The following is a 12,751-nucleotide window of genomic DNA, read 5'->3' as shown; positions in this document are numbered from 1 at the left end:
TCAGTCCTCCTTGCGCTCCAGCGTCTGAGTGGTGTGGATGCCGTTGCTGTAGACGGGGAAGGGCAGCGTGGAGAACAGGCCCTCGGCCGTGGTGAACACGTTCCCAGCATGCATCTGGCCCAGGCCGCCGCCGCCGCTCCCCGCCGCCGAGCCGAAGGGGCCGGCGGCGGCGGCCGACATGTTGATGCGGTGGACGTGGTGATACAGCATCTCCATGGGGGTCTTGGGGTCCAGGCCGAAGCCGCTGGCGTTCACGTCCACGAAGGCGTTCATGGCGTGTGTGTTAGGGAGCAGGTTCCCCTGCATGGCCAGGGTCACATCGGCCGGGGCGTAGCGGATGGTGCCTGTGGTGTACACGCGGGGGGCGGAGACCGTGGAGGAGGGGCTGGTGGCGGCGAGGGCGCCCGTGACGCGGTGGACCAATGGGAGGACGACGTTCCCGGCCTGCAGGCGCTGGAGGGCCTCGAGGTCGTTGGAGTAGAGGAGGGAGGAGGAGGAGGTGGTGGGCGTTACCTGCTGCTTGTCGCGTGGAGACGCCGAGAGGGGCGGAGATAGCGGGTCGGAGGAGGAGGAGCTGGAGGGAGGCGGGGCTAAACTGGCCACGCTGGAGGCGGAGGAAGGGGCGGAGCCAGCGTTGTAGACCTGCTTCCTGTTCACCCCTCCGGCCCCTCCCTCGGTGCCAGGGGGGGTTAGGACGGAGTCGGGGATGGGCACCTGGAGGGAGGAGCCTTGAGGGGAGGGGTAGGGTTCAGGGGCAGGGGGCGGACCCGGGGGAGGCTTGGTGGTCATGCTGTAGGGCGACTCGTTCCTGGAGATCTCCCGGTTGGGCGGGTAGTTCCAGATGCTGCTGTCGTTGTCAAAGTTGATGGGCTCCGACATCTCCGTCTTGATCTTGAGGACGGAGGCGCTGGAGGGGGAGGGGGGCGGGAGGAGGGGCGGCTCTCCCAGGGCGGAGTCCAAGGCGCTCGGGCTGGGCGTGGCCGAGGAGAGGCGGAGCCTCCTGCTGCGTCCGCCGTCCCACTTCTGTTTTTTCCTCCTCTTCCTCCTCTTCTGGTGCTTGCTGGCGGCCATCTCTGCCATGCTGTCGCAGTCTTTCACGCTGTCGCCGTCCTCATCCTCGTCCTCGTCCTCTTCCTCTTCAGAGGAGGAGGAGGGCGAGTGGCGTAGCTCCACCCCGTCTCCATCTCCGTAGTGCTCCACCTTGATGTGCAGCCCCCCCAGGCTCCCCATGGCCCCCACCCCTATGCCCCCTAACCCCCCAATTCCCCCCAAGGCCCCCAACCCTCCCAGGCCCCCCAGCCTGTCCAGCCTGGCCCCCTGGGCCTCCCCCTCGCAGTCGGAGGGCTCCAGGCTGTCCTGGTCCGGGTCCTCGCTGTCCTGGCTCTCTGGGTTGCTGGAGCTGTCTCCCTCCTCCTGGCGCCTCATCTCCTGCTCCGAGGAGGACTGTCCAGGCTGCTGGGGCTGCTTCTTGCTGTCTGTTTCCGGGTCCTCGCTGTGCTCCGAATGGTTCCCCTTACCGCCTGACTTGGAGTTCTCGTTGTCTACTGGGAGAGAGACGCAGGTTAGACAACACAGGTTAGACAACACAGGTACACAACCCTCCCCCCTCCCACAACACCACAACCCTCACAACCCCCCCGTACTGCCTCGACAAAATGGAATAAACAAACGCACGCATTCGGCTGCACAGCAAATGTAGATATATATACTGCTTTCATCCGCCCGCTGAATGGAAGAGCTTCTTCTCTGTGCCAACCGACTCAAACACAGAACAGCGCTCTGTTGCTTTTACATCTAAGTAACGTCTTTGCTGGGATGCCGTCCCTCTCCAGCCCAGCTGGAGAGACCATTGTGGAACACTCTGTTGTGCCAGTGGCAGCTGGCAAAGTACCCAGCCCTCATAATACAGCCTGGCATAGGGGGCACAGAGGGAGGCTGGATGCCAACTGTCAATATGCTGGCACAGCCTTCTCTAATACTGTCACCTAAAATTATAATCCCCTCCCCTCCCTCCTTTCCAGGCAACATCACCGTTCCTCCCTATCACCCAGGTTAAACAAGACGTTTGAGCAGCAGTGCTCAGCCTTACTCTGTTGCTGTGCCTGAGTCTGTCCTTGTGCTCTGTGTCAAACCAAGCTGGTTTTAAACAACTCAGCCAACCGGCCCAGAGTGGCAGGCGGTTCTAGGCGGTTCTAGGCGGTTCTAGGCGGTTCTAGGCGGTTCTAGGTGGGTTTTCTATCGTACCAGAGTTCTCCTTGGACTCAGACTCTGAGTCGGACGTCTCTGAGGACTCGGAGGTTTTCTCTGGCAGGTTGGGCAGCTGGGCGATGTCAATGGGCGTGTCCTTGTACTCCAGGTTACTGCACAGAGAAGAAGAACAGGAAGTCAGTCTCCCAGACAACAGCAGAAGCCTAGAGATGAGACAGATTCGTATGACAGACAGACTTCCAGGCTATGCTCGGATGGCGTCTCCATTCAGTTTGACTGGATCAGACTAGATCCTGCTGTGTACCTGAGGACGTAGTTGACCCAGATGACGTTCTTCTCGTTGTTGTTCTTGGCGTTGATGGCGATGGTGGCGCTGGACTGGATCCAGATGTAGCCTCCGTTCTTCTGGATCCAACGGTAGTACTTAGTCACACACTGGCCCTTATTCATCACTGCAGGGGAGGGAGAGACGGTGTGTGTGTGTGTGTGTGTGTGTGTGTGGCAGACAGAGAGAGAAACAGAGAGAGAGCACATCAGGTGGCGTCCAACATCTGGCGGAGGCCTGCTCTGCTGGTGACATCATTAATCAAGCCTGTGACTGTCTGAATGGAGCCGGGGCTGTGCGCTGTAGCAACCGCCGCTGCTGGGCCCTCCCTCTGGGGCTGGCCACAGTAGCCCAGGGAACTCGGATCCTTCAAATATATTAAAACCCATACGAAGCCCTCAGAGTGCTTCTGAAGCCCTGGCTTGTTGAGAGAAGGGTGCAGTGCTCCCCGTTCGCCACTAGGTTGAGCTGTGGCTCTGTGACAGCCTCACCCCCCCCCCACCCCCTCAGTGTCCTTGTCCGCTTGTGTTCCTCTGAAGAAGACGCACTTGCTGGCGGTTGCAATAAATTTGGCTAAATTAACCGCTAAATGGTTATCTCAACCAATATGTGTTTGCATTAATCATCCCACTCTAAAACAGAAACAGTCAAAATGTGAACGAGGTAGTAAATTCATATTCTTGGTTTAATTACAGCTACAAATAGGCCTTTCTATGAAAAAAGAGTTCTGTGAGAGGAATGATTTATATAAAAAGAAGGCCAGTAATTAAAAACTATTAGGAACTAATAGCATTGTTAAGGGCTCATCCCAGGGGCTGTAATAATTGACTTTAGTTCACAGGCTGCTTTCTTGAGCCACACACAGAAAGGATGTGTAGCCGGATACAGGACGATGAGAGAAATGACTTGTTTTTCTTTCTAAGAAGACAGAGAGGGTGTGATTGTGTATCCTTGAGATCAACTTCATAGTTCACTTCATACATAAAGGAGTATAACGTCTATTAAAGAGAGGTACAGTAAACAAGGCACTGTTTATTTATCCTAGCTAAGCTTTTGTATGATCCAAGAATTAGGTGTGCCGCTATCGTAAAACATAATATAATTTTATTTTTCAAATGGGTACATGTAAATACAAAATAATTAATAATACTTATATTCTGAACAAATCTTTTTAGTACTTTTAGTTTAGTAAAATATTGAATAAAGTGTTTCAATTTAATGTAGTTGGATGTTTCATGTGTAAATTTAGTCATGCAACGCAATAAATGATTAAGTGATGGCTCTGTATCCATTTGATATTTAGATTGTTGAAGGTCTGGCTAAAAGTTCATTTAATAAACCTGTTTTCGTTTTATTTTTAAATAAAGTGAATCATTAGACAACATTTGAGTCAACCTGAAAATATCACATATGAGTTTTTAAAGAGAAAAATCTGGTAAAACCTAAACTCCAATGTTCTCACAATGGCTATAGAACACTGGCATCCCATTGGGCCTTCAACAGACCCTGTACCTCCATAACCTGTACATGAAAACTTGCTCGAGGCGACTTCTCTAGCCTTTACATAGAGCTTTCTGCAGCGCATGCCAGGAGTCTGCTACATGCCTAAGATCTCTGTACATCTTCCTCAACAGACCTGTCAGTCTCTTTGATACCACTGTGTGAAGGATCTCATCTGCATAGCCATCAATACACCGTCCACCTCCACCCACCCCCCTGTCCACCTCCACCCCCTCACGTCCACCTCTGCTGGCCCCCCCCCTGCCCCCCCCCGCCTCCACCCCTCACAGGTGAGGTTTACTTTTTAACCCCTTTCACTTACTCTGCCATTAAATCAATCAGGGCTGCTCAGCCTATTGATCCAGTGGTAATGAAGGAGGCTGTGTTCCGGTGCAGGGCCAGACTGCTGCTTTTGGAGGCATTAAAAGGAATACGCTGCCTTTAATCTGAGTCTCTCTCTCCTGCAGCCCCGGGCATGCCTAGAGCGTGGCTTCCTTCTCTCTCTACACCTCACTCTCTCACTTTCTCTCTCTTTCCATCCTTCTCTTACTCTTTCGTGCTCTACACACCTCCCTTTCTGCGTATACCTCTTTCTCTCTCTCTTCTCTCTCTCTCTCTCTCCCGCTCTCTCTTCTCTCTCTCTCCCTCTCTCCCTCCTCTCTCCTCTCTCTCTCTCTCTCTCTCTCTCTCTCTCTGTCTCTCTCTCTGTCTGTCACATATTCTCGTGCACTCCCCATCTTTCTCTCCATCTTGATCCCACTCTCCTCTCCCTGCCCCATCTTCCCTGATCTCCCTGGTTCTCCATCTCTTTACATTTACATTTAGTCATTTAGCAGACGCTCTTATCCAGAGCGACTTACAGTAAATACAGGGACATTCCCCCGAGGCAAGTAGGGTGAAGTGCCTTTCCCAAGGACACTACGTCAGTTGGCATGACCGGGAATCGAACTGGCAACCTTCGGATTACTAGCCCGATTCCCTCACCGCTGAGCCACCTAACTCCCTTGCCGCCCCTTCCCCCATCGCTCCATCTCCCTCCTTCACTCCCTCCCTTCCTCTCTTTCCCTCCTGTCCTTCAGTTAGTTTTAATCACTTGGATTCCCTCCATAATGGTGGTTACCTTTCAGATACCCTTTCCCAGCATCCCCCGGCCTGTCTGCCATGCCGTGTCACACTCGTATAAAAGTAAGGTAATTTACAGCCGTGAAATTGCTTTATTGAAAAGTCCTTGCAGTGCACCATCGCGGGTATTATCGTAAAGGCAAAGTCTTTTATGAATGAGAGAGCTAGAGAAGAGAGAGAGAAAAGAGGAGAGAGAGGAGAGACAGAGAAGAGAGAGAGAAAAGAGGAGAGGAGAGAGACAGAGGGGAATGTTTTCTTTTCTTCTTCACCACTGGGTTTACGATTGGAGATTTTGGCTGGCTTCACAGAGGACTCTGTCTTGTGTTGTTGAAGTACGTGTGTGTGCGCGTGTGTGAGTTGGGCAATGTTTGTGGAACTTTATCTTGAGTGTGTTAACACGAAAGCTTTAAGGTGTGTGTTTTTCATGTAAGGTGTGTGCGTGTGCAGAGTCTGAGAAGGCAGTGAGCAGGCTGGTGTCGTTAGAGGCTGTGTGAACTAGTCTGAAGAAGCAGGTTCCTCTAGCTTGCCTGCAGGCACTGCGCTTAAGTTTTCAGAGACTCCTCCTCTTCCACTCTCCTCTCCTCCTCTCTCTTCCACTCTCCTCTCCTCTCTCTTCCACTCTCCTCCTCTCTCTCTTCCACTCTCTCCTCCTCTCCTCTCCTCCTCCTCTCTCCTCTCTCCTCACCATCATCGAGAATGTAATTTCTCTCCAATCCGCAATTAATGGGGAACTTTGTAAACGGAAGAAAAAAACCCACACAGTACAGTGCAGATGTACTGTGACGAACAGACTCTGTGTCACATTAATCTGAATGAATAAAACCAGAGGTGCCCAAGTTGCCATATTAAAGAGTGTCTGACAGGAGCTGAGTCATTTACACCATCTCTTCCTGCCTCACCTCTGACCTTCCTGCCTCACCTCTGACCTTCCTGCCTCACCTCTGACCTCTTGTCTAAGTAGCAGACAGACCAGAATAATCTGCTGCTCTGCCTCTCCACTCCCTGACCCTCTGGCTCTCTCTGACCTTCTACGTGCTGCCTTAGACACATCCTGATTGCTACTCCGAACATTGAAACGTCCACGGAATGTAATAGAAAAAAGGTTTGAGTCTTTTGTCTCCATGTAGACTGTGTGGTTTGATATGTGTCGATGATCACAGTGGTAGTCATGATGATGCTGGATATCGGTTATGACAGCACAATATCTTCCCCTAGGTTCTCCTTTCCTTCTCACCATCTTTCTATTTTTGCTCTCTCCTCCTTTATATCTCTCCTCTTCTCTCCTTCTGTTGTCTTCTCTCCTCTCATTTCCTCTCCTTCTCTCTAACTTTCCCTCTACTTCACTTCAGCTCGTCACACTGAATTCTGTCAAAGGATAGAGGATATTCCCCAAGCGAGCTGGCCCCAAAAACATTCACTCTCTTCTCTTGCTCCATCCTTACCACCCTCTCTCTCTCTCTCTCTCTCTCTCTCTCTCTCTCTCTCTCTTTCTCCCTCTCTCTCTCCCAACACTTAACAAAAAGAGAGGAACTGCTCAATTCTTCTGTCCAGTCTTTCTCCTCTGGGAACCCAGCCTGTCTGCTTCAGAGTGTGTGTGTGTCAATTGTTATGTGTGTCTAATGCTGCACTGCCTCCACCACCTCCCCAGCTTAACCGGCACTACGGTTAAAGGTTTTAAAGGTTTCACTGCAGAAAAAGTCCACAGCCAGTCCCAGCTTTCACTGAGAGATGCGGAGGTATCGCCGTGCACACTGCCAGTGTCCCTCTGCTCATAGAACGGTATCCAGAGTTTATTCAGATATCTAGGGATCAACTTTGTTCAAAGTGACACCAGAGTTGAGCTCCAGATCAGAGGATCTAAAGCCATCTGAGTGACGTTTTTACAGCCCACAGTCCCTAACACACCTGGCATGGGCATCAGAAGCGGTTGAATAGGAGGTAGTCACTCACAGTCCAGGTGGCTGTGTCGGATCCCCTCCACGTCCTCAGCATGGATGAACTGGTAGCATCTCTTCCCCACTATGTCCACTGGGGTCAGGTCCATGTAGTCACTGATCCTGCAACACACAGCAATATTCTTACTGCATGGAAGATGCCTACACGCACAGTAGATGCACACACACACACGTGAGCGCACACACACACACACACACACTGTGGTGTACATTTTAATTTTACCTTTTAGCAAGGAAACATTAACAAAGGGTTCAATGATGTGCTATGTTATTACAGTGCAGGCAGAGCAGCAATTCTGCTACTCCGCTCTAATGTCACACACACACCGACACACACATTTATCCAATACATTCGCCAGTCTCTCTGCTCTGTTGCTCTAATGACTGTGTGGGAGAGACCCCCACGTTTGACTCCAGACATCCCAGCCAGGCAATAGAGCCAGCAGATCTCTCTGCCTCGCCCCTGATGAAAACCCTCCATCACTTAGCTTTGAATATCATCTCCCCGTTCTAGCTCGGCCACAAGCAATCTGTCCACAATCTGTCTTAGCAAACGGATGTTGTGTTGGATATCTCTGGTTCCCCTCAAACAGCTTAGCTTAGGAGAGGAGCCACCATCAGTGGTCCATTATATGTGTCTGAGAGGTGGAGGTCTGTCTCTGCTGCATTACCTCAGATGGATCTGAGAGCAGAGCAGGACAGATAGTGATAAATTACTGCTGAATAACTGCCCGTGTAGAAAGCAGCATTATCAGGAGATCTGTGAGATACCTCAGGCCCAACACCGTCATCACAGGAACCCGCACACAGATAGAAGCCAGGAGAAAAGACGTCTACAGACTCTTTTGTGCGTTTACACAATGACTGAAAACTACTTTAAGATGGTATCCTAGCATAACTATAGCCACGAGGTCACCCCAGCATGTAAAGTAAAGAGCGGCATAGTCTGGCACATGGACAGATTTGCTCCAACAATTAGACCTGAGATAAAGGCTGGCGACAGACCTGTATCTGTTCTCACAACAGAATTCAAACTTCTCTTGTGGTTAGAATGTTATGTGGGCCACTGTGTGCTCCAAGGCCTACCTGTTCTCACAGTAAATTATGTTGAGGTCCATGTTGACTCGCGTGACGAACATCTGGCAGTCGATGCGCACCTCGTTGATGGTGGGCGGGGGAAGGGCGTGGGCCACCACGACCATGCCCATGATCTGATTGGGCACTGACCGGCTGTGGGTCAGGGCCATCCTGATTCGCAGACGACCCGTGACGTGGATCACCTGACAGGAAGTGTAAAGTAGCAGGGGTCAGAGATCACGCAGAATTAGCTACAGAGAATCGAAGAGTGATTCAGAACATCAGTCTGTGTGTCCAGAGGCAGTGCAGACAGGACTTTCAGAAATCAAGGGCTCAGATTTGGAAAACGCGACAAACAAACACATGACCGACACAATAGCAGAAAAAGAAAGTCGAGGTGAAGCCATTTCTCCCCAAATGACACGGTGAAGAGTGATTGAAAGAGAAGAGGAGAGATTGAAGTTCCTAATTATCGCTCGCTTTAAAGTTGTGGCGAGCTTAAAGTCTTTGTAGCTGTGGTTTGTGCCCAGAGGAGGAATGGGACTAGATATGCACACTACATGTTCAGATCCGTCCATTTTAATCAGCGGTGTGGAAGCCAGGGGGAATTGTTTTGTAGTCTTTAAACTACTGACACAGGCGTCTCCGTGGTAACACCTTAGAGATGGGCCAGACACCATTATCATCATTCACGCAGACAGTTCTGGCTCCCCAAACTCATTCAAAGACCTGCGACCGTGGGGGGACCTTGACGCTCCTACCTCTCACCAGGGACGGGCAACCCTCCACAATGGGCGACAGACACTGCATGTCAATTGAAGAGAGAGGGAGAGAGTGAGAGAGAGAAAGGGGGAGAGAGAGAGAGAAAAAAAGAGAGTGGAAGAGAAAGAAAGAAAGAGTGAAAGAGAGAGACAGGGACATAGTGGGATCTCACTAAGCTAACAGTAATCTGACTTGTTATAAAAGAAGCCTTCAAAGCACAGTTCCCCAGGAGAAGGATGATCTCCTAACAGCTGAATCTATGATGTCTTGTTCTCGAAACAGTGTTGCTCTGCCTCCAACACAGACACCAACAAAGGTTCCTCACTCCTAAATGGTACTGACTGCATTCTCTCCTCCTCCAGACTTTTTCAAATCCATGTGAATACAACACCGGAATAAAAACTCAGTAAGAAGAGCCCTGGCATGGCTAAATGCTGTCTGAACGTTGTCTGGACGTTGTTAACACAGTAAGAGTGAGGAGAAGAGACGAGGAGGGGGTAATGTGTCAGTCAGCCTCTGATAACATGAAACACACGCAAAGACATTTTGGGCAGGTGAAAAGAGAGCGAGAGAGAGAGAGAAACAGAGAGAGGGAGAGAGATTCTTTGTAGTTCCTGAAGGCATGCTGTTCACTGAAGGAGGAGAGGAGAGACTTCTCGGCTGTCTTTGGGTTGAAGGGTGTGCTGAGTCCTTGGAAATGAGTTCTGAGAGGAGCTGTTAGCTTGCTAAACCAGGACTGAACTACCTCCAAACACCTAAGCAGAGAGCCAGTCAAATAAAAGCACACATTTCCAGGTTAAAATTTGACTTAATGGTAAATCAGCTGTGCGCACCTACAGTAGCTGAACTTGGCTATGCTAAGCTCCAGACCAGGGAGCGTCTGGGGTGTGGAGCTGCTTATGGTAGCATGCTGCCTGCCAGGTGCCTGGGTGACTGACAGGCCTGCCCCGGCCAGACAGCAGTAAGACATCACATCACAGCTCAGGGCAGCCAGAGGGAGATGTCTAATCCCATTCCTAGAGAGAGGAGAGGCCCTGGTAGGCTGCATCACCTCATCAATATATCGTCACTCCAGAGAACTGGGAAGGCAGGCGCATGCATAACCCATATTACTACACACGTACTTCTCTACATGGACAAGGATATACATGCACATCAACAAACAAACTGACACAGACAGACAGATAGTCAGAAATGCAAGTGCACACACGCACGCACACACCCATACACACTCCCCTTCACTCTACCTCCCTCCCTGCAATGAATATAAAGGAGGTCTTTAAATAAATAAACATTGAAATGTATTAAAACATACAAAATGGAAATGATCTCCCCTCAGACGCCCCCAAAGCTAAGGGGCATCAAAAGTTAGTTTGAAAAATAACAACTTCTGAAGTAATTGCCACAAAGAGAAACGTAGGCACTGCAGATTGCTGCAGGAGTGCTCTTGGCAAGAACATCATAAGCTCTGGCGAAAACATTAAATATTCTCAAGCAGCTAAATGCAAACTGACACGGAGAGAGGTTCACAACAGGCAGAGTCTCAGGCAGGCTGAACAGCATATCTCAATTTAATACAAGCCAACATAACAAAGGGATCAATTTTTATAATTCATGGTTCAGCACACAATGCACTCACTCTCTCCTTTCTCTCTCATTTTATCTCTCTCTCTCTCCCTCCCTCCCTTTCTCCCTCCCTCCCTCCCTCTCTCCCTCCCGTCCCCCCCTCTCAGCCGGTGAATATAGAAGTGGTATACATAAGAAATCAGATTCATCTGCCTCTGCTGGGTGAGTCTCCGGAGAGCTTTTGAAACGGGATACAACACAAATAATGATGGAGAGCCTTTACATGAGAGCATTAAATGAGATGGTGGGGGGGGGGGCTGAGATCTGTTGAAAAAAGATGGCTTTAAGCCTTCGCCCAGATTCACTTTGATTTGACCTCCAGAGTGGAGAGAGGAATGGATAGAGGGATGGGCAGAGGGAGAGAGAGAGAGATATAAGCTGCCATCATGCGTGGCGGCGAGGCTCATCGCGCCGAGGAGAGGACGGTGGGCGGGCGGGCGGGCGGGCGAGCGGGAGAAGCAGTTCACCTGGCACCCTAACGGAGGATGTCAGATGTAAAATTCATAGCTCCTGTATTATGTAACAACACAAGTGTTGACTTAATTTTAAGTAAATGTAATAAGAGGTGTCCTTGTCTGCCTACAAATGTATGCATGCACGCATGGGGGAATATTTCTTTGTGGAGAGGCTGTCTGTGTCTCTCTCCTCTCTCTCCTCTCTCTCTCTCCATGGTGATTTGCATTTGTGTCTGTGTGGACAGACAAGAACATGAAGAGATGTAGAGACAGTTAATAAGGAGAGGAGGAGGATGAGGAGAATGAGAAAAGGAAGAGCAGTCGAGAGAGCATTTTGTTCTTGGAGAGCAAGACAACCTCTGCTACTGTTCTCTGTTGGCTTTCCTTTCTTTCCTTCCTCTTTCTTTTTGTCTTTATTTCTATAGTGCCAATGCATACCTAAGTCGGCGACACTAGAATTAATTTTTTCTCTACCCGCTATGCATCACACAATAAATTGAGTCAAGTGTATTTTGTTATTATACAAACCAGAGCCCAATGTTAAGATGAAATCCTATCGTAGCATGTTCACCCTTGAGAAACTTGAGTATCTGTCCTGTATAAACCTTGAATGCTGGGACTATGGACACTAGTGGCCCAGGAGAAGGACACACACACACACACACACACACACACACAGATGTACTGTGAAGAGCGTCCCGAGTCGCGTCGTCATGGGCAAGTCGCAGGCGACAAAGAGCACCTGGTTCCCGCTCCACACTCCCCTAACAACCCGCATGGCCGCAACTCCTTCCCAGATCAGAACCCTCCAATAAAAAATTGGAGCCGACAGGGAGGGGGGGGGGGAGCCCCGCCAGAGAGGACGACGCCTCCAGAGACGTGGCAGTCGCCTGAGCGTAGATATCCCCAGGGAGAGCACTCAGAGTGGGCTGCGTGCCGTGCTCACAGGCGGGGGCGTCCTTCCAGGGCGGGGAGAGAGACTCCTCACTGACGAGCCCTGAGAGGACGGCTTCTCTCTTCAAGTTGGAACATAGGTTCTTTGATTAAACACACATCAGTGCTTGTTTACCTGTCTAACTAAATTGTACGAGTTGTCACAGTACACACACACACACACACACACACACACACACACAAACACACGTTCACCGAAACTCACAGGCTAAAGAATCAGTCTTAATCCTATCTCTCTATCCCAAAGCCACCAGTAGTCATGGAGCTTATCACCTTAACATGCTAAGCCTGGGTCTGAGTCCGTGCTCCTTGCAGTGAACATGTTATACATAAGGTATCTCATTACACACTTGAGGCCTGAATCCGGTCATGCTAGGATATGGCAAATCTACATGTTGAAATCATGTGTTACTTTTCTTTCTCTCGCCAACTGGATTTCACACAAATATTCAAACTTCAGTTTTGTTTTTGGCTCTCAAGATGGCCGCCAAGAAACATCCAGGGTTAGGGAAGGTGAAGGCCTCCTACCTTGTAGCCTGAAGACTTGATGTGGACACCTCTCTTGGTCAGCGTGGACTTCATCCTGATGAAGAAGGATCTCTCCAAGGTGTTGTCTGGTGCTAGGAGGCTGGGGCTGCTCGACTCCACTGTGGACACACACACACACACACACACACACAGACACATACACACACACACACACAGACACAAAGACAGATTCATGTTAATGCAGGTTGAATCCAGGAGAAAAGAGGATCTATATTAAG

The 12,751-nt window shown here is 50.1% G+C and overlaps 1 protein-coding gene across 1 annotated transcript in view; it reads right to left on the bottom strand.

The window, feature by feature from the left end:
• LOC136949366 (neuronal PAS domain-containing protein 3) overlaps positions 1-12,751 on the bottom strand; it is a gene marked incomplete at its 5' end in the record, with an annotated part of 33,340 nt that continues 20,589 nt past the window's right edge. Inside the window, 6 exons of the mRNA XM_067243635.1 lie at positions 1-1,541; positions 2,245-2,360; positions 2,513-2,660; positions 7,106-7,212; positions 8,197-8,390; positions 12,513-12,631. Coding sequence (XP_067099736.1) covers positions 1-1,541; positions 2,245-2,360; positions 2,513-2,660; positions 7,106-7,212; positions 8,197-8,390; positions 12,513-12,631 — 2,225 coding nt within the window. The remainder of the gene's footprint in view (positions 1,542-2,244; positions 2,361-2,512; positions 2,661-7,105; positions 7,213-8,196; positions 8,391-12,512; positions 12,632-12,751) is intronic.

This window comes from Osmerus mordax, chromosome 9 (genome assembly GCF_038355195.1).
Source record: "Osmerus mordax isolate fOsmMor3 chromosome 9, fOsmMor3.pri, whole genome shotgun sequence".
NCBI classification, from domain to species: Eukaryota; Metazoa; Chordata; class Actinopteri; order Osmeriformes; family Osmeridae; genus Osmerus; species Osmerus mordax.
Note: the sequence above shows the minus strand (reverse complement) of the source record. Positions and strands in the feature narration are given on the sequence as shown.